Source organism: Eriocheir sinensis, chromosome 3, assembly GCF_024679095.1.
Source record: "Eriocheir sinensis breed Jianghai 21 chromosome 3, ASM2467909v1, whole genome shotgun sequence".
In the NCBI taxonomy this organism is placed as follows: Eukaryota; Metazoa; Arthropoda; class Malacostraca; order Decapoda; family Varunidae; genus Eriocheir; species Eriocheir sinensis.
Genome location: NC_066511.1, coordinates 17,744,422 through 17,770,199, shown reverse-complemented (window position 1 = coordinate 17,770,199; position 25,778 = coordinate 17,744,422). Strand labels below are relative to the sequence as shown.

At 44.1% G+C, this 25,778-nt stretch overlaps 1 protein-coding gene across 1 annotated transcript in view; it reads right to left on the bottom strand.

Moving 5' to 3' along the window:
* The window catches only part of LOC127003279 (BAI1-associated protein 3-like), a 317,122-nt gene that overhangs the window by 152,649 nt on the left and 138,695 nt on the right, over positions 1-25,778 (bottom strand). Inside the window, exon 3 of the mRNA XM_050869734.1 lies at positions 6,086-6,254. Within this exon, the coding sequence (XP_050725691.1) occupies positions 6,086-6,254 (169 nt within the window). The remainder of the gene's footprint in view (positions 1-6,085; positions 6,255-25,778) is intronic.

Sequence of the window (25,778 nt, the reverse complement as noted above, 5' to 3'; positions counted from 1 at the left end):
GTTTCGTTTCTTTGAAGTTAATTGTTTACTATCAACTTTTTACGGGAGCAGCGCCAGCGGGAGCTTTTGTTTATTCTTTTTTTTTTTTTTTTTTGCCCTTGATCTCCCTTATTTACTGTAGGGGGGAAAAATGAAACGTCCACTAGCAATTCTTCCTATAAAAGTAGAGAAAAGTGGCCAAAAGAGAGGATGGAGATCTTGATGTACACCCCATTTGATCTGATACGTTTGTGTGATTTATAAGTATATGTATTCTCTCTTCTCTATCTACCTACCTACCAACATCTCTATCTATCTATCAATCTCTATCTATCTCTTTCTATCTATCTCAAGAGGCCAATGAAGTGCACAGCAACTGGTCTTTCTAATATACGAAAATTCCTCAGCTTGGCCGGAGTCTTGGTGCACTTCGGCCTTGTAACTTTTGCCTCATCACTCCCCAAGTTTTCCGGTTGAGCCGTGGAAAAACTGTCCCCCAAAGTTTAATTAAGTTGGATCCGAAGTGATGGCCGGGTCAGGCGAGGCATGTCCCGTCCTTCCCCGCCAAGAATCACCGCCAACACGAATTTTCTGATAGTTACGGAGTGTTGGTCAATCCGCAAATATTATTCTCCTTTCCACTCATTTCAGACAAATTAAACTTCCTAAGGAAAATAAAATGAGGTATAAAAGCCGAGCAATGAAATCACTCTTTTAGGCATTTACTCGTTTTTGTTATTCTAAGTCACGTAACAGGTAGAGCGGGAGAAGTACAGACACCATACGTTACCTGTTCCCTTGAGACGCCGAGAAAGAGAAAATGAGTGAAAGCGATGAGAGGGGAGGGAGCCACGTAACAGGTAGAGCGGGAGAAGTACGGACTCTATACGTTACCTGTTCCCTTGAGACGCCGAGAAAGAGAAAATGACAGTGAAAGCGATGACAGGGGAGGCGAAAGAGGACGAGGGGATTGAAGTGGAGGAAAAAGATCAAGAAACAAAGTGAGGGATGTGGTCTGTCACCCAGCAGGGAAGGGAGAGTGGCGACGCCCAGGAAGACCAGGTAAACGGCTGTGGATGTGAGTCCGAATCAGCGTTGCCAAATTGTCGTACTCTGAACATTGCATTTATCATATTTAGGCTCCAAGACTGTCGTAACTACACAAATAACTATAGAAAACTAAAGTTAGCGTTAAAACTGTTATTTATTGATGTTTTTAGTGTTTTCTGATTTAGTTATCGGTCAGAAACTACTAAAATGCAATGCGATGAGTACGATAATTTGGCAACGCTGGTTCGAATCCACACTCTTGCACTACATGGCCGTTGACGAACAAGCTCATCCGCCCTTTAACCCGGTAGCAGCGACGGGCCAAATTTGTGGCTTTACCGTGTACCAGCGACGGGCCACATTTTTGCCATGATATAAACTCCCCCCAAAAGATGATGCATAAACTGATTACAAATGCGTTGATATATATTACGAAATGGTTTGCGTGAGTGATGATTTTTTTCTCATTTTTCTCAATTAGAGGGGCCTTTAAGAAACATGATCCCTGCAGCTACCGGGTTAACAGGCTTAGTCCTTATTGGTGTCAAGCCACCCTCCTCACTGGATAGTCGCCGACAGTCCGACTATGCAAGTGGCCGTACTGGATTACATGGTACCAGTATAGTAGCGGTCCAAAACACTACCCTGATCGTTTTCATTTTTCTTTTTTTTCCTAACCTGTAGTAGAGATAGATGATTGAATTGGATATTACATGGTACCAGTATAGTAGCGGTCCAAAACACTACCCTGATCGTTTTCAAGCCGCTTTTTCCTTTCCTAACTGAGTAGATAGATGATTATATGAAGATTGGTATTACATGGTGCCAGTATAGTAGCGGTCCAAAACACTACCCTGATCGTTTTCAAGCCGCTTTTTCCTTTCCTAACTGAGTAGATAGATGATTATATGAAGATTGGTGTTACAAGGTGCCAGTATAGTAGCGGTCCAAAACACTACCTTGATCGTTTTCAAGCCGCTTCTTTCTATCCTAATTCAGTAGATAGACGATTATATGAAGATTGGTATATAGAGAGAACGAGTGAGACAGACAAATAGACAGGCTGAAAGAGAACGAGTAAGCGATAGACAGCCAAGTAGACGAAGGACCTTTAAAACCCTGGCGCGTTCTAACTGGTAGAGTGCGTATAGATTGGGGGAAAAACAAGCACTATAAAAGAGAGAGTAAAAAAGCAAATAAAAAATAACGATTTCTTCCACCAAGTTTCATTTACAGCACACCTGTGGCCCTGACTCACCTTGGGAGTGGGGGAGGGAGAGAGAGAGAGAGAGAGAGAGAGAGAGAGAGAGAGAGAGATAGACAACCATACAGACAGATAGATAGATAAACTGAAGACAGAGAGAACAAGTAAAACAGACAAATAGCTAGATAGATAAATAGAGATAGCAAGAGCGAGTAACACAGACAAACAGATAGATAGAGAGGTAGAGATGGAACGAGTAAGGGATAGACAGATAGATATATAAATAGATAGACAGGCAGAAAAATGGATAGACCGAGAAAGAGAGAAACCCAACGAGCTTTTGTCAGCCTGAGGGACTTCGCGCCCTCTCACAATGGCCCTAACTTCGGGAAACCTGACCATCACCAAAGGACCTGAAAGAGCTGACCCAGAGACCGCTGAATGGCTACTAGAAATCGTACCTCTTGGCCCCCATGCGTACCTGAAGACCGAGAGACCGAGACAGACCGAGGAACAGAGACCCATAGACCGAGATACCGGGGAACAGAGAGACTGATAAACCAAGATTTCGGGGAACAGAGAGACCGATAAACCGATAGACCGAAAGAGCAAGACACAGAGAGACCGATAGACAGAGACAGAGAAACCAACAGACCGAGAGACCGATAGACCGAGAGAAACCAAGAGACTGAGAGAGACCTAGAGATCGCTGAATGGCTTCTAGAAATCGTACCTCTTGGTCCCCTTGCGTACCTGAATACCGAGAGACCAAGAGAGACCGAGGAACAGAGATCGATAGACCGAGATACCGGGGAACAGAGAGACCGATAGACCGAGATACCGGGGAACAGAGAGACCGATAGACCGAGATACCGGGGAACAGAGAGACCGATAGACCGAGATACCGGGGAACAGAGAGACCGATAGACCGAGATACCGGTGAAAAGAGACCGAGAGACCGAGATACCGGGGTACAGAGAGACCGATAGACCGAGATACCGGGGAACAGAGAGACCGATAGACCGAGATACCGGGGAACAGAGAGACCGATAGACCGAGATACCGGGGAACAGAGAGACCGATAGACCGAGATACCGGGGAACAGAGAGACCGATAGACCGAGATACCGGGGAACAGAGAGACCGATAGACCGAGAACCGGGGAACAGAGAGACCGATAGACGGAGATACCAGGGAACAGAGAGACCGATAGACAGAAAGACAAAGACAGAGACCCAGAAACCAATAGACCGATAGACCGAGAGAGACCAAGAGACTGAGAGAGACCTAAAGACCGCTCGCTGAATGACTACTAGAAAACGTACCTCTTTGCCTCCTTGCGTACGTACGTGAAGACCCACAAAACTATCCCTCGAAAGACAGGTCCCACGAGAGGATCGAACGGCAATGATGAGGAGAAAATACGACTGACTACTCACGAAAGGGGACTCACTGGGCGGACAAATAGACAAATAGATAGATAGATAGAGAGATAGATAGAGAACGAGAAAAAAAAGGGTACTCACTGGGCGGACAAATAGACAAATAGATAGATAGATAAAGAGATAGATAGAGAACGAGTAAAAAAAAGGTACTCACTGGGCGGACAAATAGACAAATAGATAGATAGATAGAGAGATAGATAGAGAACGAGTAAAAAAAAGGGTACTCACTGGGCGGACAAATAGACAAACAGATAGATAGATAGAGAGATAGATAGAGAACGAGTAAAAAAAAAGGGTACTCACTGGGCGGACAAATAGACAAATAGATAGATAGATAGAAAGATAGATAGAGAACGAGTAAAAAAAAGGGTACTCACTGGGAGGACAAATAGACAAATAGATAGATAGATAGAGAGATAGATAGAGAACGAGTAAAAAAAAGGTACTCACTGGACGGACAAATAGATAGATAGATAGAGAGATAGATAGAGAACGAGTAAAAAAAAGGTACTCACTGGACGGACAAATAGATAGAGAACGAGTAAGATAAAGATAGATAGTCAGGTAGATAGATGAATATATAAAGATTGATAAATAGATAGATAGATAGATAAACAGATTGATAGAGAACGAGAAAGAGATAGTCAAATAGAAAGACGGTCAAACGGCGATGGTGAGCCGAAAAGACGAGTGACGAATCAAAAAAGGGTACCCACTGGACACTCGGCGTACATGGGGACTCATAAAATTCCCCCTCGTAAAGTCACTTCCATAACCCCCACTCATAGTACTTTTAGGCGGGTGGCGGGGTAGAGGGGGGGGGGGTAAGGGGGGGCGGTTGTGACGGTCAAAGAGCAAATAGTTGTAAAGTTAATGAAGTCTTTGATGTTGCTGACTAATTACATTTTCCTCTCTGCCCGACACATTTAACTTTCATTCCTTTGTGCCGTGTCATTACTGCTGCACCCCGTAAATCTTTTGACGCATGTAGTAGCATTCTGTATAGTCCAATTTATCCGAGGGAATTCAATTAACTTTCAAATAGGGCTGATATCCATCCACACCTGGTCATTGATTTCCCAACTGTATGTAATAGGACACGAGAGGAAGTTTTATATTCATTAGAGACTTTTTTATTTATTCATTGAGAAACGTGTCACGGTTTAGGACGAATCGAATGAAGTAGTAAACTGGTAAAAACATGAACGACTCTTCAATCAGGCAACCCCACCCCTCCCCCACACGCCCTCACACACCTCACCTCAATCTCCAGCACATACACAACCACTGTCCCTTCTCACGCCCACGCACAAAATCACAAATACACACCCACTAACACTCATCCACACACGTTTTATCGTATGTATGTATAACCGCAACACACACACACAGAACCCCCTCAGTAGCAAACACTCCCGTGCCTCCATACATAACACACTAGACTCTACAGCAACATCACGAGCAACAACACTAACTGGTCACTCGAGGCCTTCCCTCCATGCATGAGTTGCACCGCTCACGGCAGCATGGGCCGAACAGAGATAGAGGCCGCACAGTTAGAGCCATCCACCCATTAGTAAGTCAGCCAGTCAGTCAGTCATCCGGCCAGTTTGCCAGTCAGTTAAAAAGTAGGTGCCCCACCCAGTCAGTCAGGTAGTCAGTGAATTACCAAGTTCCCTATAAATCAGCAGGCCAGACATAAAACATTCCACTCAGCCAGCCACTCAGCTAGTCAAAAAATGCCTCCACCAGCAGTTCATCCATTTATCCGGGCATCCCTCTATCCATTCAGCTATGTATCCATCCATCCGTCAATGCGTTTATCTAGCCATCCGTCCAACCAGTCAATCAATGAAAAAGAGCACCACAGCAGCCAAGCCAGTCCGCCAGCAATTCAACCAGACAGCCAGCCAGCCAGACGGCCAGACAGCCAGACTGCCAGACAAAGTCATCTCGCTTCGCTAACTCTGATCCACGGAACAAAAGCAGAATCAACATCCATTCTTATCTCCATGCAGAGCGATGTTTGCACTCCTCTCGGATCACGAAATAACATCAATATAGTGGTTGTTTTACCTGCTGGCGGTGAGCGGGCCGAGAAGACGAGCACAACATAAAACTAACAACAAATAGATTGCCTGTAACACGATACTCCCAAATTGAATACAGAATGCCAACAAAACATATATTCAGTCCCAGAGGTGTCTTAATACTTCCTTCTTGAAAGCGTAAGTCGCAGGGAGGAGTAAGTATGACAGAAAGAAGGCTATTATAGGAAAACGAATGGAGCGGCATCCTCGCAGCGTCAGACTTCGGGCCGCCATCACAGGTCAGTATCACCGCCTGGCTGCCAATGACACGACCGTCGACCTGGCTGCGAGGAGAATAGAGGGACGCATCTCACTCACCTCAGGCTTGGAGAGACGAAACTCATTTTTCTTGAGCGAGGCGAGGATATCTGGCGCCGTGTCCCTGGAGCCCTGGCGACCCTGTGCCCGCAGCATCCTGAGGGCCTCGCTGTGGCGCCAGCCCAGGGAGGTGAACTGCTCCAGCCAGGCGCCGTCCACCTCGGCCACCCTGAGGAGGAAGAGCTTCGGGTAAGATGATGCTACTACTACTACTACTACTACTATTACTACTACTACTACTACTACTACTACTACTACTACTACTACTATTACTACTACTACTACTACTATTACTACTACTACTACTACTACTACTACTACTACTACTAATAATAATAATAATAATAATAATAATAATAATAATAATAATAATAATAATAATAATAATAATAATAATAATAATAATAATAATAATAATAATAATAATAATAATAATAATAATAATAATAATAATAATAATAATAATAATAATAATAATAATAATAATAACAATAATAATAGTAATAATCCCAAAGCTGCTGTTGATGCTACTGCTGCTACTAATACGGTAATGATGAAAGTACAGCTATTTAAAGAACAAATCGAATGCCAAATGGATTAACACATTTAGATAGAAAGATGATTGCATAAGACACAGTCCATAACACTCCGCCACTCATCTCTACTCTCGTTTATAGAAGCAGTGATTAGCGGGGTTTCTTTCTTTGGTTTTTATATGCCTTTGCACTTGAGCTGTTTCCTTTAGTGTAAAAACGACCCACAGCAAACCAAACCCTTTCCTTTCCGATACATCCTTGAGTCACCGCCGGACAGACCTAGCCATCGCCTCACCTTCACCTCTAGAAATACAAACTTGGATATCTCGTTGGATGAGAAAGCAATGTCAGAGAACCAAGTCACTTTCCTTCCGACACAACCCCTAGTCACCGCCACACAACCAGGGAACAACTCAAGACATAGCAACCGCCTCACCTCCACCACTTTAAATACAACTTTGCGTCACCAGTGGATAAGAAAGCAATGACAGAACGAACTTTTTCCGACACACACGAACAGGACAACGCAACAAACAAGAAACAAAACAAAAACCAGGACAACATCACCATCTCACCCTCTCTCTCTAGAATGAGATCCTGCCCCCGCAAGATAAGACAGCAAGAAAGCAATAATAGAGAACCAAGCCACTTTCCTTCCGACACAACCCTAATGCTGGGATCACACACCTGCGATTGGGTTTCTGCTTTTGAAAATGCACGAAAAAATGCACGAAATCGCGTTGGTTTCTGTTTCAAACTCTCAACTCTGGCGACCAGGGCGGCTCGGGGCCGCGCCCCTCGCGGCGACAGGCGAGGGACGAGCGGATGAACGTCGAGGTGAATCGTGCGCGCGGCCGCGCGAAGGAGCCGGATAATAATAATAAAAATGCGAAAACCCGCGCGATGGACGATGGACGGCGGACTGGCGCGACCTCCCCTCGTACCTCGTAGACGACACGACGCTCGACGACGCGTCGTCGAGAGAACGTCGAGGGCGCGTCGCCGTACGACCTATAGGGCAAGGCAACACTATATTCGCTCTCTCTTCATCATCATCCCCACGCCACACTAATAATATGCTATTATTATAAATTCATGAATATTAGGCTATTATTTTGCAGGCGGGCAGGGTAGCGGCGTGGGGCAGGACAGTGTTGAGTACTAGCGAGCGGTCGCTCGCCAAGACGCCAACGGTTTTTCACACCCTCCCGCTCTCTCGCTACCATCTCGCTTCCCGAAGCAGCGTCGCTGCCATACGCACGATGTACAAAGTCGCTCGCATATACGCTCGCATATACCGCGACCCTAGCGTTTGACGAGGGTATGCGAGCGCATACTGCGATGGTCTCTCGCTTAACCGTGCGAATAATCGTGCGATTTGGCCAATATCGCAGACTTTCTGCGAACTTTTTGAACATTTCAAAATGTTCGCGCGACGGGCCGGCACCCGCAAGTCGTGCGAACTTTACCGCGCGACTATTGCGACTAATCGCAGGGACGTCGCTACGATGTCGAGCGTATATGCCGATTTCGAAAATTTTCAAAATCGCCAACCGTCGCAGAGCGAAATCGCGGATGTGTGATCCCAGCATAAGTCTGACCAAGCAACCGCCTCACCTTCACAAATAGAAACACAACCGTGAACCACCTGTAAGCAAGAATGCGATAACAGAGCTTCGCCGCGCCCCAGCTCCTGCTCGTCTCCAGAATAGAAAACGTACAATCCGTTCATCCTCCGTTTTCTGTTTACCTGACTAATAAGCCATTCTATAAAGGATTCACCAACAACGCGGGAACTCGGAAATAGCGATCGTTCTGCTGTGTTCCGTCTTTCCTGTGACCAACGCTCTCTAGGCGGGAGTATCAATGCGCCTCTGGATATGATTTTGACGATTAACTGGCATTTTCTCTCTTTATCTCTTTTTCTCTCTCTTTCTCCCACTCTTCCTCTCTCCCTCTCTCTTTCTTTTTTTCTTTTCTGTAAACTCAATTCAACATATAAACTTATTTGTTCCCTTAAGAAAACTCCAAGCAAAAAAATGCAGAAAAAAATAAAAGGAAGAACTCAGAGAAATGGAACATCGGAAAAGACGAAAAGCGGAGAAATAAAGACAAAAAAATATACAAGAGGGAAAAATCACCAGAAAAAGACAGGGAAAAAGAAAGGGGAAGGGAGAGGAGGAGTAAAAATAAAATAGAAAGAAAGAAGAGAGAGAGAGAGAGAGAGAGAGAGAGAGAGAGAGAGAGAGAGAGAGAGAGAGAGAGAGAGAGAGAGAGAGAGAGAGAGAGAGAGAGAGAGAGAGAGAGAGAGAGAGAGAGAGAGTAATGCAGAGGAAGGGAAATAGGGACAAGAAGAAGGTAGAAGATAAAGAAGGGGAAGAGGAGTGGAAGACCGGCATAAGGTAGATAGAGAAGGGGAGGTGGGGGGGGAAGGAAGAGGTAGAGTGTGGAAAACAGGAAGACATGGAAGTGAGAGGGTTGAAGGGCAAAAATGAGAGAGAGACGGAAGACAAAAGGGAAAGAGAGAGAGGGAAATAAGACGGAGGAGAAGGAAATGCAAAGGGGGGTAGAAGAGGAGAACAGATAGGGGGAGAGAAGGAAAGGGAGAAGTTGGAAAGGAGGGAGAGGAGAGAGGAAGTGAGAAAGGGAGGAGAAGAAAAGACAGTGAGAGGAAGGAGGAGAAGAAGGAAAGACAGAGGAAGATAGGGAGAGGGAGAAGGAAAGAAAGATGTAGTAAGGGAGGGAAGGAAAGATAGAAGGAGAATGTGAGAACGGAGAAGGAGCGGCAAAGAGAGGGAGAACAGGAGAGGCAGAGGGAGGGAGGGAGGAAGAGATAGGAAGAGAAGGATAAAAAAACAGAGGGAGGGAGAAAAGGATGAGAGGCAGAGGGAGGGAGTGACGGAGGAGGAAAGGTAGGGGGCTGGAGGGAGGAAGTGAGGGAGGTAGGGAGGTAAGGATGGAGGGAGGGAGGGAGGGTGATTGCATCTTTTAATGTCGAATCAATAAGTCGCATTATAGGGTCGGCTAATCCCTCGCGAAGAACACTGTTGGCCTTGAGAGGAGGAGGAGGAGGAGGAGGACAAGGACGAGGACGAGGAGGACGAGGAAGAGGAAAAGGAGGACGAGGACGAGGAGGAGGGGGAGAACGACGAGGAAGAGGACGAGAAGGAGGGGGAGAACGACGAGGAAGAGGAAGAGGAAGAGGACGAGGAGGAAAAGGAGGACGAGGAAGAGGACGAGGAGGAGGGGGAGAACGACGAGGAAGAGGAAGAGGAAGAGGACGAGGAGGAAAAGGAGGACGAGGAAGAGGACGAGGAGGAGGGGGAGAACGACGAGGAAGAGGAAGAGGAAGCGGACGAGAAGGAAAAGGAGGACGAGGAAGAGGACGAGGAGGAGGAGGAGGAGGGATGACGAAAGGACGGGGGCGAGAATATAAAAGATGGAGGACGTAGACGCGAGGACGAACAAGTAGAGGAAGAATACAAATTGTATCACCATATATTTCACCCCCCCCACACACACACTACACACACACACACACACACACACACACACACACACACACACACACACACACACACACACACACACACACACACACACCACTACACACACACACACACTATTCTCCTTCACAACAAACCCAAAACTTGACATCAAGCCAAGACTCATAGCAGCCATGGAATAAAACGCTGTGAGTGGGGCAGAGAGCGACACGAGAGCACTGACGGATGATGCGACTGAGTGATCGTCGACTGGGACTGATCAGTGACGAGATGAACACAGATTGGAGACAGCAAAGTAGCACTGACTCAAACAAGGGACTGATCAGTGACTCAAACGAGGGACTATGACAGGAGGAACACAGACTGATGACAGCAAAGTATCACAGACTCAAACAGCAGGCAAGCGGTGCACTAATTAAAAAAACAACGACTCTGATTAAAGGCGTCGAGGGGAACACTGATCAAAGACAAAAATAGAAGCGATAATGAAATGTTTCTAGACGATCACTGGACAGATAACATACAAAGCACTGATTAGAGGCGAGGCGATCACTAAATACAGCAAGTCGGGTATTGGTTTAAGACATGCAGATAAACAAAAACACAGCAAAATGTACTTTCTCTTTGTACCTCTCTTTCGGCCACCTCTTTTGATTCTTTTTAAAGGAGCAGCGAGTAGCGGGCTTTTTTTTTTTTCATTATTGTTTCCTTTTTTTTGTGCCCTTGAGCTGTCTCCTTTGTTGTAAAAAAAAATAATGACACGTGAGTACTTAACAACATATTTACAACTATCTGAACGAAAGCTACTGGGAAAAGGAGAGTAACGCACGACAACTGAGGTCGAAACATATTTACACCGATGAACGAAAACTGCTGGATTATCATGTATTAAATAAAAAAAAGAGAGTTTGCATGCACTGGAGGAACGATTTAAAAGTTGCCAGAAGTCGTATATTGGGAAATGGAGTGCAACAAGGCATTCCATGATGAACGGCCGACGCAGGAATCACGCCGAGTATTTGTTCCTTTTCATGAACCGAATTTAACGTTACTAGCGCGTACGGGGCTTGCGAATATTTGTGTTTCTTTGCGAGTAGAAAATATTGTGATAAATTAATAAAACGTGTACAAGGGTATTATTAGTGTCGCCTAGATTTGTTGATTGTCCATTTTCCTCCTTATCATGAACAGGTTTTAAAGTTACTGGCGCGTGTGGGGCTTATTAATACTTATATGTCTTTGCGAGTAGGATAAAGTGATGAGGAGAAGGAAGAAAGGCAGACGAAGATAGGGAGGGGGAAAAGAAAAGACCGAGAGAGCGAGCGAGGGAGAGAAGGAAAGAAAGATGAAGATAGGAAGGAAGGGAAGGAAAGATAGAATGTGAGAACGGAGGAGCGTCAAAGGGAGGGAGAACAGGAGAGGCAGAGAATCGTGGCACGTGTATCAGAGAATTATTAATGTCGTCTGGATTTGCGGACTGTCTACTGGAAGGGGAGAGTGAGCCATTCTTTTACAGCTTCTGATATTTCGTAGTGAGTGCGTGTATGTTTTCGTGTTGGCTTAATTAATCCAATGTAAATCCCCGGAGGGAGAATGAATGCCTCGTTTAAAATGATTTGTTGCCGGATCTGATTTGAGGGGCAGTTGTTGGGTGATATATTGAGTGCGTTAAAATGAAGAACTCTCATTAAACAGATACATAAGATAGATATAGTATAGATGAAATTGATATAGATAAAGATGGAATAGATAGAATAATGGAGATCAAACAGATGTGGAAAGAGATAGGATAAATATAAAGATAGAGAGACAGAGATAGGCAGAGAGGTAAGAAAGATAAAATAGAGATAGAAAACATTGATAGAATACGATAAAACAGATGTGGAGAGAGATAGGATAAATATAAAGATAGAGAGACAGAGATAGACAGAGAGATAAGAAAGATAAAATAGAGATAGAACACATTGGTAGAATACGATAGAGATAAAAAATTAAAAAATGTGACGGAGTATGAAGTATTTTAAAACACCCGTTAATTTTACTGAAACGAAAGAAAGCAAAATCCTTGTTGTATACGTATTCGGTCCCCTCTTCTGTGTATTGAATAAAAAATAATGGAAAAGATTCACACCCACCCACCCCTGCCGCTTGTTGCTCCCCTGTCCATGAATTATTTACCTTCTTTTATTTTTAAACTTTGAAAACAGGCCACTAAGAACGATAAAATATAGAAGGAGAGTCTTGTAGCTGTGTGTGTGTGTGTGTGTGTGTGTGTGTTTGAGAGAGAGAGAGAGAGAGAGAGAGAGAGAGAGAGAGAGAGAGAGAGAGAGAGAGAGAGAGAGAGAGAGAGAGAGAGAGAGTTGTTTCGGAACATTCTCAACTTGTATATCAGAATTTTAAAGTAAAACAGCGAGTAAACCAGCGGCAAAGGCCTCTTGTGCCCCCCCCCCCCCCTCCCTTACTTCCCCTTTCACTCCCTCCTCTCCCCTACTTCCCCTTCCGTTCCTTCCTCCTCTCCCTTCCCCTCCCCCTTTCCCTCCTTCCCTCTCTCCTGCCTATCCCCTCCCAACCATAAACCTCTGTCTCGGTCCGCTTGCATGAGAATACGACACACACACACACACACACACACACACACACACACACACACACAAACACACACACATTTGTTGGTTCGAAAAGCTTTATCTTTTTAATCCAGACTCAACATCAAAGGATAGGAAGCAGGTTAAACTGTTGTATATTCTCTGTTTAAACAGAACATCAAATATATTCAAAACGAGTAAAGAGACTATGAGCTGAGTTGAATGTATAAAATGTCTATGTGTAAATAACATATACTTTTGTGTTTTACCGACTGTCTGGCAAGAGATTTTAGAAAAAATAATGGCGCAAATATTTACAAAATATTTTAGTGTTTCTTGGTGTCATCCATCAAAGTAAATCAGAAGCATTGATGAAACGAATAACTAGTGAATCACGATAAGGTAAATGAAAGCAGGTGAATAAAGATTAAGCCAAGCTGCAAGTCTCCGTAAGCAGAGCCCTTGTGCCTGCGGTGGGTGGGATCCCATTGCCCGCGGCGCAGGGCTGGCGTGCCATCCTGGCTGCCTCTGCGTGGCTTCCCAAGGCTGTGCTTGTTGGATGAAGAGAGGTAGGAATTACGACAGATATAAACCAGTAGATAATTAAATAGATATACACATAGATAGACAGGTAGATAAATTGATTAATAGATGCATGATGAATAAAAAGAGATGGTGAGATAGATGACCAGATTGAAGGGCAGCTAAAAAAAATGTGGAGAGAATAATTTGAGGCACTCAAGCGATGTGTTCTAAGCAAGGGCAGGAAGGTTTACAATGCATTAACCCGACCATTACCGTGCTCGTAAAGGGGTTGAGCAACGAGTGTTTTCACGACACAAAAGCACTAACAGCCGCCCAATACTACGTGCAGCAACCTGTCTGTTTCCGTCCCATCACGAGCCCCTCCTCCCACCACCACCCAAAACAAATACAGAGTTAGTCATCCATAAGTGATGATGCATTCCGATAATTTCCTAGACGAGTCATGTTATGTTGCAATTAACATTTAATATTGTGTACTTTACTTTAAACACAGAAACTTATATATATATATATATATATATATATATATATATATATATATATATATATATATATATATATATATATATATATATATATATATATGGGGAGAGTGTGGGTTGGGCAAACGTATATCTCCACTTCATTACAGCTCTCGAATGTGACAAATATATAGTTGGATAATAAAAGTTTTTTTTTTGCTAAGTTGAGTCTATCGGCCGTGTCATCACATCCTACTTTCCTTCCCCGCACGCACCCAGCCACGGGTCAGCGGACAGGGGGGTAAAAGGCGCCTAGTCTGTCCGCTTTGTGTGCCGTGGCCGAAAATCGTACCCAAGCTCATCACGGCGAGCCCTGATGGATACACCGTGTGTGTGTATGTGTGTGTGTGCGTGTGCGTGTACGTGTGTGTGTGTGTGTGTGTGTGTGTGTGTCCGTCTGGGTGCGCTGTCTGAAGGAGCAGGATCTTACGGCTTGCCACGTGTCAGCGGTTGAATTTTTTAAGGCATTGAGCAGCAAACCGAGATAATTTAATTCCCGGGCACGTGAAAACAGGCGTTCTGTTTTTAGTGAGGGGGACGATGAAAAGAAGTACATCTATGAAATATCTTTGCAGAGCACGTGGACACATTTTTTTTTTTTTTTTTTTGGGGGGGGGGAAGAAGAAAAGAAGCCCACCTACAAACCACCGCTCCAGGGCTCGCGCGTTACCTCGGTGAATATTTACTCCACCAAGAAAAGACAAGTCTTGACAAGTTTTATACAGCAGGGTACCCTTGTAGAAGCAATTATTGGCAGCAATAAGCAAAGTTTTGCTTTTAACACATTCGCTGTCCTTACTAAACAGTAAACACGTATGCTTTTGGGAGATAATATTCTTCTTCTTTTATCTCAACATCTTTTTACCCATTTTGAAAATTATGAGGTCGCTGGATTTTTTTTTTTTTTTTTTTTTTAAGGGAGGGGGTTGTGTCTTGGGGGTTAAGACATAATGCCCTTCCTGACATCACCGACGCCACAGTGACTGGTGTTCGAAGCACCTCGACCACCTGGCTCTTCGCTTTCATTGCTTGACGCTCTGACCCACCAGACCACTGCGCCCCAAAAAGAAAGGTGATAATGTCTAACAATAAGTGTTGTGTGTTCCCTCGATGAAGGTTAGTCCAGCAACAAAGGCAAGACTGAACAAAATTTAATGCAGAGGAACGTTTATTTATTTTATTTTATTTTCTAAGGAAAAGGACACAGCTCAAAGGCAATACACAAAGAAAAAACACTAGTTCGCCGCTCTTGCAAAGTAAACAGGAGTGGTCAGAAGAGAGGTCAATTTCGGAGGAAAGAGGTCATTATCGGATGGATGGAGATAACGACATTAATATAATAAGCTCTGTGTATCATGTCTTCACTCTAATTAGTAAATCCACACCAGCTTAAGAAAAAAAAGACTAATAACGGCTTCCTTGTATCACTTGGCACGTAATATCTTGGAGAACACTTCAGCCAGGCCATATAGATAACAACAATAGCAGCATAGGCCTAAGACATAATCCCCTATATTAATAACACCTATGGAACTGCAAACGCTTCTGTTGAGTGAGATGAAGGTAAGACCCTCTGAGCCGACTTAACTTATCCGGTTGAATGTCGTTAGGATATAAAATCACCCTTGTTGATATCTTATGAAAACGCGTTCATCGACGACAAAGACTTTCTCTCCACGCTTCAAAATTGTAATAAACTGACTTAATAATGAGGAGAAAGAAGTATTAACCTCGAGGTCGCAGGAGAAGGATATAAATAACCTTCAAGAGTCACTCGGTATGATGTTTACAGCAGAGAAATAGATGATAAAATGAAGACCTCTTCCTCATGCTTCGAAATAAAAGAAGATAAATTAACTTCGAGGTCAGAACACAAGGACATACGAAAACTATACTGTGCCAGACGTTATGATGTTGCTGATGAAAAATTGTTAAATAATAAAATGAAGACCTCCGCTCCACGCTTCAAGATTACCATAAACTGGCTGAGAAAGAATTTAATTTACAGCTGAGAGGCAGCTCAAGGGCATAAAATCTGAAACAGGAACATAAAGGCCCACAAGACTAAACTAACGGCTGTTTAATTAAAAGAAAACAGAACGAGAGGCCAGAAGAGAGTTCAATTTCGGGTGGAGGGGCGTCCTGATACTCTCTTACACACACTAACTACTTCGAAGCCGCAACACAAGAGGGAATAGGAACGTGAATAGGAATAAGAAGGGAAGGAGAACAGATAAACAGATAAAATGGAAGGACGGAAGGGAAAGACAATAATTAGAATAAAGGTCGGAAAAATGCAAATGAAAGATAAGAATATAGGAAAAGAAGGAGAAAAAATCATGAAGAGGTGAAGAGAAATAAAAAATTGTTAAAATGCTGAAATGTGAAAATGAAGACGTCCGCTTCTCGCCTCAAGATTATGATAAACTGACTTAGAACGAAGATAGATAAATGATAACACTGACAACTTTGAGGCCGCAACACAAGCGCGCGATTGTTAAAATGCTGAAATACGAAAATGAAGACGGTCGCTCCTCGCCTCAAGGTTATGACAAACTGACTTAGAACGAAGATAAATAAATGATAACACTGACAACTTTGAGGCGGCAGCACAAGGATAAAAAAAAAGTACAATAATACACCACACACTATAATGTAGCAGACGGGAAAAAAAAGAATGATGGTGATAAACTGAAAATCGTTGACGAATTAATCCACCTGCGAGTTTACCTTCTCCTGATATTAATGAGAGTGAGAGTGATTAATGAGCCCACCGGAGTATTATTACGACGCCGAGCAAACACTAACTTTGATGAATTAAGGAGCAGGAGAAGAAGGTTGGCTGAGTGCGTTACGAAGTGGTGGAGGAAGAAGTGTGAGAAAGCCAGTTTGAGCAAGACTAAGATATACTCCCTTACTAATCCTTTCCTCCTTCCATACTCCTTTGCTTTACGTGTTTCTTAAGGAGTCAAACCGTCCTTACTAAAGATAACTGCGACGTGAACACCTTGGCACAAACACCAACAATAAATGAAGAAAACAAGAAATAGAAAGAAAGAAAGAAAGAAAGAAAGGAAGGAAAGAAAGGCAGGAAGGAAGGAAAACAAAAAGAAAGAAAGAAGGAAAGAAAGAAAGAAAGAAAGAAAGGAAGGAAGGAAGGAACGAAAGACAGAAAGAAAGAAAGAAAGAAAGGAAGGAAGGAAGGAAGGAAAGACAGAAAGAAAGAAAGAATGAATGAAAGAAAGAAAAAAAGAAAGAAAGAAAGAAAGAACGGAAGGAAGGAAGGAAGAAAGGAAAGACAGAAAGAAAGACAGACAGACAGACAGACAGACAGAAAGAAAGAAAGAAAGAGAGAGAGAGAGAGAGAGAGAGAGAGAGAGAGAGAGAGAGAGAGAGAGAGAGAGAGAGAGAGAGAGAGAGAGAGAGAGAAAGAGAGAAAGGTAGAAATAAATAAATAAATAAATAAATACAAAGATAATTAAATAAGAAAAATAAAATAAATAAACAAATGAATAAACAAATGAATAAACCTAAACAAACAAACAAACTTACATAAAATACACACCTTAAAATTACAATCATTCATTATATTTACCAAAGTACTAATATGTCCCCCTCACTCAAATGAAAATATAAAACATCTTTCTTCATCCTTTTCCTCAACCACAGAAGAAAACAGTAACGGGACGCGGAGGACAATATTCTCGTCGCAATCTGCCCTCATTTTGCATGTCCTCGAAGTCGGGTCTTGTATAAGTCAAACATGAACTCGTGATTGAGGATTCCATCGCGTCGAGCATGAGTGGGTCTTCTTTTATTTTTTCTACCTCACCTACCCGCTTTATTGCCTTACTGAGGGGTGGGGTGGGTCGTTGGGAAAGGGGGGGGGGGGGGAGAATCACGAACAGAATCCTTCCATCTTGCTGTGTTCCTCGTCATTGCCTGATCGTCCACCAAGCTTCCGCCACTCACTCACATATTCTTCCTCTTCATCCATTCACCTCATCCTTAATTTACTTCTTTACCTCAACGTTTCCATCCTAAACTTACTCATCATTCACTCTCTCCATACACCTAAGAAATTTTGCGGTGTTTGTTCCTATACTTTTTAAAGGGACAGTATAAGAAAGTAATATAAACCTCAGAATCTAAATAACAATGATTTTACAACGAACATATCCCCTATTTTCTCCTTCATTTCCATCCATCCTCTCTTCTCTTCCTTCCCCTTCCCACTCTCTCCATCTTCTCCTGTCCTCCTTTATTTCCATTCTTCCTCTCCTCTATCTTCCTCCTTCCCACGCTCTCCATTCTCTCCTCCTTTCCTCCGTTATTTCTATTCTTCCTCTCCTCTTCCTTCCTCCTTCTCACGCTCTCCATTCTCTCCTCCTTTCCTCCGTTATTTCTATTCTTCCTCTCCTCTATCTCCCTCCTTCCCACGCTCTCCATTCTCTCTTCCTTTCCTTTTTTATTTCCATTCTTCCTCTCCTCTTCCTTCCTCCATCTCACGCTCTCCATTCTCTCCTCCTTTCCTCCGATATTTCCATTCCTCTTCTCCTTTTCCTACCCCCTTCCCACTCTCTCCATTCTCCTTCCCAAGCCTACCAGAGCCTCTATATGCTATTAATAAAACCGGTTACCACTTCCATATATCCGTGGCATGCATTAGAGACGCATAACTTTACCCACATAACAGCACAACAAGAGAAACACTAAAAAAACATCACACCAAACATATCATGTGTTCGCCTCACTAACGGCAGCCCTTTCAGTGCGCCGACAACAAAACACTGCACGCGGCCAATCAGGCAGAGAAAAATGCGTGTTCCCGAATAATGTCGTTAGTTTTTTTTTACCCTCCGGCTGCACTGGATTGATTGTGCTCTCTTCGATGCGGTCCGGCAAAACAACGCAATAAACACAGTGACTGGATGTGTTATGTTTAATATTCTCAAACGTTTCGGAACTTACACACCCACATTTGATCAGGCTTTCGTCGAGGCTGTGGGTATTTGCTTGAGTAGTTTTATGAGTCTAGTGATAAACCTCTGTAAGCTTCTGTACCATGAACGCGAAAAAGAGCGCCCAAGAGAACCTTACTCATCTCCTTTGTGACCTTCGGGAATTTGTTGAGAGCCGAAAGCGTTTGAGAAGACCAACCTTTCCTAACACTCACATTTGATCAGGCTTTCGTCGGGGCTGTGGGTATTTGCTTGAGTAGTTTTATGAATCTAGTGATAAACCTCTGTAAGATTCTGTACCATGAACGCGAAAAAGAGCGCCCAAGAGAACCTTACTCATCTCCTTTATGACCTTTGGGAATTTGCTGTGAGAGCCGAAAGCGTTTAACCCGTCTGCTGCGATTGGCATGGATTTGGCTTTCACTGGTAGCCTGGTAAAATACACTCCTTTGTGGTGGATAATGGAGTGTTTCCCATGTGGTATTGGTGTGCTGGATTTCCTTTCCCAAGGTGCAGGTCATTACATTGCTCTTCATTGAATTATAGCAGCCACTTTTTGTTCTATTCCTGTAGCTTGGTGACGTCTTCTGGTAGGAAATCCGCAGGCAAGGGGTTAAGAAGACCAACCTCTCCTGACACTCACATTGGATAAGGCTTTCGTATAAGTTGTGGGTATTTCCGTGGGTAGTTTTACAAGCCTATTGATAGTCTGAAAAGGCTTCTGCACCATAAATGTGAAAAAATACACTCCAGAGAACCCGACTAATCTCCTTTGTGGTCTTTGGAAATATTTGCAGTGAGACCAGAAAGGGACTGAGAATATTGCCCTCAGGTGTCGTTACTTTAAACTCGGTGCAGTGTGTGAGGCAGGCGTTGCAATCGTTCGGGTTATGTTTCTGGTTCAACATTGTAAAAGAAGTTATTATCCTGATAGGGAAGAACAATGAACATGATACCGAGTCTTCAGCATCCAATAAAACTCTATGATCTTCCTTTATTTCACACCGGCACACGAGATACAAGTGTTTATTGAAGTATAGAGTCAACAACCGCTAATATGACTGGATTCACAGAGGCCCAAGAGAATAAGCAATAAAGAGAGAGAGAGAGAGAGAGAGAGAGAGAGAGAGAGAGAGAGAGAGAGAGAGAGAGAGAGAGAGAGAGAGAGAGAGAGAGAGAGAGAGAGAGAATTGAGTTTTATGTGTGTACTTTTCTCTGATGGCGTTTGTTTTTCTTTCGAACGAGTCTGTTTGTCTTGCTTTTACTTATGCTTCGTTGTTTGTTTAGTTGTTGTTTACGATTCTGTCTGTCTGTCTCTTTGTATTTGTCTATATTTTTGGCTTTCTGAATATCTGTCTGTTTGTTTACTCTTTCCATCGTTCCCTCTTTCTGTCTGTCTGTCTGTCTGTCTGTCTCACTTAATTAGCCGCCACGGGGAGCACTAAAAATGATCGTTTCGGGTGATGACAGTTTCGCCAAGTACACTCTCTCTCTCTCTCTCTCTCTCTCTCTCTCTCTCTCTCAAAGACCTCTTCTCTGGACGAGGTGTTGGTGATGTCTCTGCATTACCAACACCGCACTCTAACCCTGAAAGAGAGAGAGATAGAGATAGAGAGAGAGAGAGAGAGAGAGAGAGAGAGAGAGAGAGAGAGAGAGAGAGAGAGAGAGAGAGAAGGCAGCTCTGAAGATAGGGGGAGGAGGGATGTAAAGGGTGGGTCTCTCTCTCTCATTCCTCGAAAACTTGTCCATTATTACCAACAGTTGTGCCTGCGTCTGGTGCTTCTCCGGCCGCTGCTGTGGGTGTTATCTAGTGTATTGTTGTTTATGGTGGTGGTGGTGGTGGTGGTGGTGGGGGAAGAATGAAGGAAAAGAGGGAATATTGGGGAAGAAGGGTGGAAAGGAGAAAATGAGGAGTGGGAAGGGGAGTGGGGGGGGGGTGAAGAGAAGAGGGGGAGAATGGAACGGGCGGAAAGAATGGGAGGAAAGAGAAAAGAGGGAAAGGGAACGGAAAGAGGGAGGGAGGCGGTGATGGTAATGGTGGTGGTGGTGGTGGTGAGATGGAGCTAGGAAGGAAATAAAGTGAGGAAGATCATGAGACGGAGATGAAAACCAGAGACGAATAAAAAAAACACGAAAGAAATGAAGAAAATAGGAAATAAATGAGAGAGAGAGAGAGAGAGAGAGAGAGAGAGAGAGAGAGAGAGAGAGAGAGAGAGAGAGAGAGAGAGAGAGAGAGAGAGAGAGAGAGAGAGAGAGAGAGAGAGCGACCGTAATCAAGTGAGAGGAAGAAAGAGAGCATAAATAGACGTGAGAGGAAGAGGAAGAGACGAAGAAAGAATTTAAATGTGAAAACAAGAAAGAAAGATAAGAAAGTGAATGAGGAAAGGAAGGAAGAAAATGAAAACTGAGACGGAGGAAAAGGAAAAGAATATATTGAAAGGAAAGAAGAAGTCTGTTAAAGAAATAAAAAGAAAATAAGAAGGAAGGTAATTCTGGAAGGTAAGAAGGTTATAATTTGAGAGGCACGAAAAGCGAGGTCAAGGAGGGAGGGAGGGAGAGAGGGAAGGAAGGAGGATGATGGCGTAGAAGGCAAAGAAAGGAGAAAGCGTAGATAGTGGAAAGGAGGGAGAAAAAAAAGAGGAAAAATAAAGGAAAAGCAGAGAATGAGAGAAAGAGAAAAGAGGGAAAGAAGGGGAGGGAGGGAATGATGTGGTAGAAGGGAAGGAAAAGGAAAGAAAGGAGAGAGAGTGGGAAGGAGGAAGGAAGAAAATATAGGAAGAAAGGAAGGGAAGAAGTAAACGGGAGAGATAAAAGATGGAGAGAAGGAAATGGATTAATTAAGGAAGGGAGGGAATATTGCGGTAGAAAGGAGAGAAAGAAGAGAAGAGAGTGGGAAGGAGGGAGAAAGAGAAGAGAGGAAGAATGGAAATAAAAGAGGAAAGGAGAAAATGGAACGTGGGAAGGAGGGGAGGAAGAAAGGAAGAATGGAAATGGATGAGGAAAGGAGAGAATGGAAAGTGGGAAGGAGGGAGGAAGAGAAGAGAGGAAGAATGGAAATGAAGGAGGAAAGAAGAGAATGGAAAGTGGGAAGAAGGGGGGAAGAGGAGAGAGGAAGAATGGAAGAGAAAGAGAAAATGGAGGAAAGGAGAAAAGGGGGAAAGGAGAGAATGGAGAGAAAAAGGGAGTGAGGGGAGGATGCAAGAGAAAGAGAGTGGAAAGAAAGAAAGAAGGGGAAGAGATAGAGACTGAAAAAGAAAAAAAAAAGGAGTGACAATGCTTTACTTAGGGGGGGAGGGGGGGAAGGGGGGGAGGGGGAGGGAGAGGGGAGGATTGTCAAGTCAGTCAGCTGCCATAATGAGCATTTTCCTAGAAAGTTAATCCCTCGTGACTGACACTTCATACCTTTTTTTTTTCTCTCTAAGCCTCGAGTTAAAATATTAGGTGCTCGTCTTTGTTTGCGACCGGAACAATACGATAGAGGTAGCAGAGGGGAGGCGGCGGGGGGGGGGAGGCGAAGGAAGGGAGGGAGGGGAGGAGGTTGAGAGTAAGAGTGAAAGTGAGGGAAGGTGAGACTGTGAAAAAAGCAATAAGGTGGAATTTGTTAGAGTGGGAAAGAGAGAGTGAAGCTAATTAGGATGGTGAGGGTGTGAGGAAGAGGATGAGGAGGAGGAGGAGAAGGATAACGGAAGGAAGAGAAGAGACGAAAAATATAAGGGAAGGAGAGAATGTAGGAAAGAGAAAAGGAAAAAAACCCTGAATGAATGAAGAGAGGAGGGGAATATTGGGGTAGAAGGGAGTGAAAGGGGAGACCGAACGAAGATAGTGGGAAGGAGGGAGGCAGAGAAGAGAGGAAGAATATGATGGAAGGAGAGGAGTGTGTGTGAAGCAAAAGGTGTGTGTGTGTGGAGGTGCGTGTGTGAGTGGGTGCGGGGAGAGAGGGAGTGAAGGGTAATAGCAGGAGAGTGTGAGAAATAACAGCGATGAGAATGATGTCTAAGTGTGTTTCTGTATCGAGTGAGGAGTGTGAGAAAGTGTGAGAAAGTGTGAGATAATGGTGTTTCCTCTTCCTCTCATGCTTTTCTTCTCTTGCATGACTTCCTTTCCCTTACCAATCCTCTTCAACCTTTCGTTCTCGCTTTCTCTCCCTTAATTTCCCCTCCTTTTCCCCTTTCCCCTCTATGCTTTTCTTCTCTCGCCTTAATTCCTTTCCCTTACATATCCTCTTCAACCTTTCGTTCTCGCTTTCTCTCCCTTCATTTCCCTTCCTTTTCCCCTTTTCTTCTCTCGCGTTACTTCATTTCCCTTACCAATCCTCTTCAACCTTTCGTTCTCGCTTTCTCTCCCTCAATTTCCCCTCCTTTTCCCCTTTTCTTCTCTCGCATTACTTCCTTTCCCTTACCAATCCTCTTCAACCTTTCGTTCTCGCTTTCTCTCCCTTAATTTCCCCTCCTTTTCCCCTTTTCTTCTCTCGCGTTACTTCCTTTCCCTTACCAATCCTCTTCAACCTTTCGTTCTCGCTTTCTCTCCCTTCATTTCCCTTCCTTTTTCCCTTTTCTTCTCTCGCATTACTTCATTTCCCTTACCAATCCTCTTCAACCTTTCGTCCTCGCTTTCTCTTCCTTAATTTCCCCTCCTTTTCCCTCTACGTCTCTAGCATTACTTCCTTTCCCTTACCAATCCTCTTCAACCTTTCGTCCTCGCTTTCTCTCCCTTCATTTCCCTTCCTTTTCCCCTTTTCTTCTCTCGCGTTACTTCATTTCCCTTACCAATCCTCTTCAACCTTTCGTCCTCGCTTTCTCTTCCTTAATTTCCCCTCCTTTTCCCCTTTCCCCTTTATGCTTTTCTTCTCTCGCATTACTTCCTTTCCCTTACCTATCCTCTTCGTCCTTTCGTCCTCGCTTTCTCTCCCTTAATTTCCCTTCCCTTTTCCCTTCTTCCTTTCGTCCTCGCCTTTCCTATCCTTTTCCCTTCCTATCCTTTCAACCTGTCCCTTCGCCCTCTCTTTCTCTCCCATCACTTTCCCTCCTTTTCCTATCCTCTCCACCTGTCCCTTCGCCTTCTCCTTCTTCCTTTCCTTCTCTCCCATCACTTTCCCTCCTTTTCCTATCCTCTCCAACTTTCGTCCACGCCCTCTCCCTACTCTCCCTCATCATCCCCTTCCTCCCTCAGCCTGTCCTTTCATCCTCTCCTTCTTTCCTATCACTTCCTCTACCTTTCCTATCCTTTCAACCTGTCCCTTCGCCCTCTCCTTCTCTCCCATCACTTTCCTTCCTTTTCCTATCCTCTCAAACCTGTCCCTTCGCCCTCTCCTTCTCTCCCATCACTTTCCCTCCTTTTCCTATCCTCTCCACCTGTCCCTTCGCCCTCTCCTTCTCTCCCATCACTTTCCCTCCTTTTCCTCTTACTCTCCAGCCTGTCCTTTCATCCTCATTTTTTTTCTCTCTCCTATTTTTTCCCTTTCTTTTACGCATCTAGCTTGTCCCTTCGTTCTCTCCTCTTCCATCACTTTCCTTCCCTTTTCCTTGCGCATCCAGCTTGTCCTTTCGTCCTCGCCTTCCTTCTCCCATTCCCTCACTTGCTGATTGAACACAAGAATTCATTTACCGGCCAGACGTTTTTGATGACGACGGATTGAGCCGAAGCATAAAAGCCGCAATTGTCGCTATTGATTGGCGTCTGCAAATTCCTGTCCAGTTTTTGATGAGCAGCGGAGGAGGAGGAGGAGGAGGAAGGGGGAGGGTGGAGGATGGAAATGGAAGGGGTTGGGAAAGAGAAGGATGATTACGGGTCTCTCTCCCCCCTCCCCCTTCCCCTCCCCCTCTCCCTCCCACTCAGGTGAAAAGTAAAAAAAAAGGGGGGGGTGGGGGGGGAGCCTCCTCGTCGGGATGATAATTACTGAAAAATGTGTTTGGCAGCTGAAAAGTTGGTTAGTTGCTACGTCATTACTCGGCTGGTTTGTGCGTGTGTGTGTGTATGTGTGTGTGTGTGTGTGTGTGTGTGTGTGTGTGTGTGTGTGTGTGTTTATAAATGCTTCCTTGCTTTTTTTTTAACTTTATATCTAATTGTTTCATCCTTTCTTTCATGCGTTTCTCTCTCTCTCTCTCTCTCTCTCTCTCTCTCTCTCTCTCTCTCTCTCTCTCTCTCTCTCTCTCTCAGTATCGTCTCCCAGGTGGCTGCATTTCTTTGCCGTGGCTGAGGAAAGTCTCTGGCAACACCTGCTGTGGCGGACGCGAGGCGGCGGCGACGAGGTGGGAAACGGGAAGGAAAGAAGAGCGAGAGCAGGGCAAGGATGGATAAGCTTGAAAGAGAAGGGGCGTAGGAGGGCGGAGGAGAGATGGAAATAAAGGGGATAAGGAGACGTACAAGGCTTCTCATAACACCGAGAAATATGACGCCTGGGAACACTGACAGCTTGGAACATTAGAAGAGGAGAGACAGCAGGGCAAGGATGACGGAAGTATGAAAACGAAGGGAGGTAAGAAGGCAGATAAGAGATGAAAAGGGATGATATGGAAATTAAATAGGCTTCTCATAACACCGAGGAATATGACGCCTGGGAACATGGACAGTTTGGAACATACGAATAGCAAAAACCGTGGAAAAGAGAAAAGGAATATGAGGCTAAAAGATGAAAAGTATGGAAAGGGAAAAAAATGACCATGCAGGAATTTAAAGGAAAAGGACTGGAAGAAAAAAAGTGAATGAAGATTAGCGTGAAACAGAAGAAAGAAGAACAGTAGAAGTAGAAGAAAAGTGAGTGGAAATGCAGAACCAGAAGAAAAAAAATATATAAGGGAGAAAAACGAAGCATGCCAGAAAAAAAATATATAAAAAAAGAGTCGAGTAAAGGAGAGGAGGGAATAAGAAGGCGGAATAAAGACGAGGGAGGAGTAGGAGAGTAATGGATAATAGGTTCCCTCTCATGCAAAAAAAAAAGAGTGGGATTGGAGAGGATGGAGATTACGATGAAACGAAGCCGGGAAAAGAGAAAACAGGAAGGCAAAAGAAAGATGAGAAAAGGAGAACACTGAAAAAAAA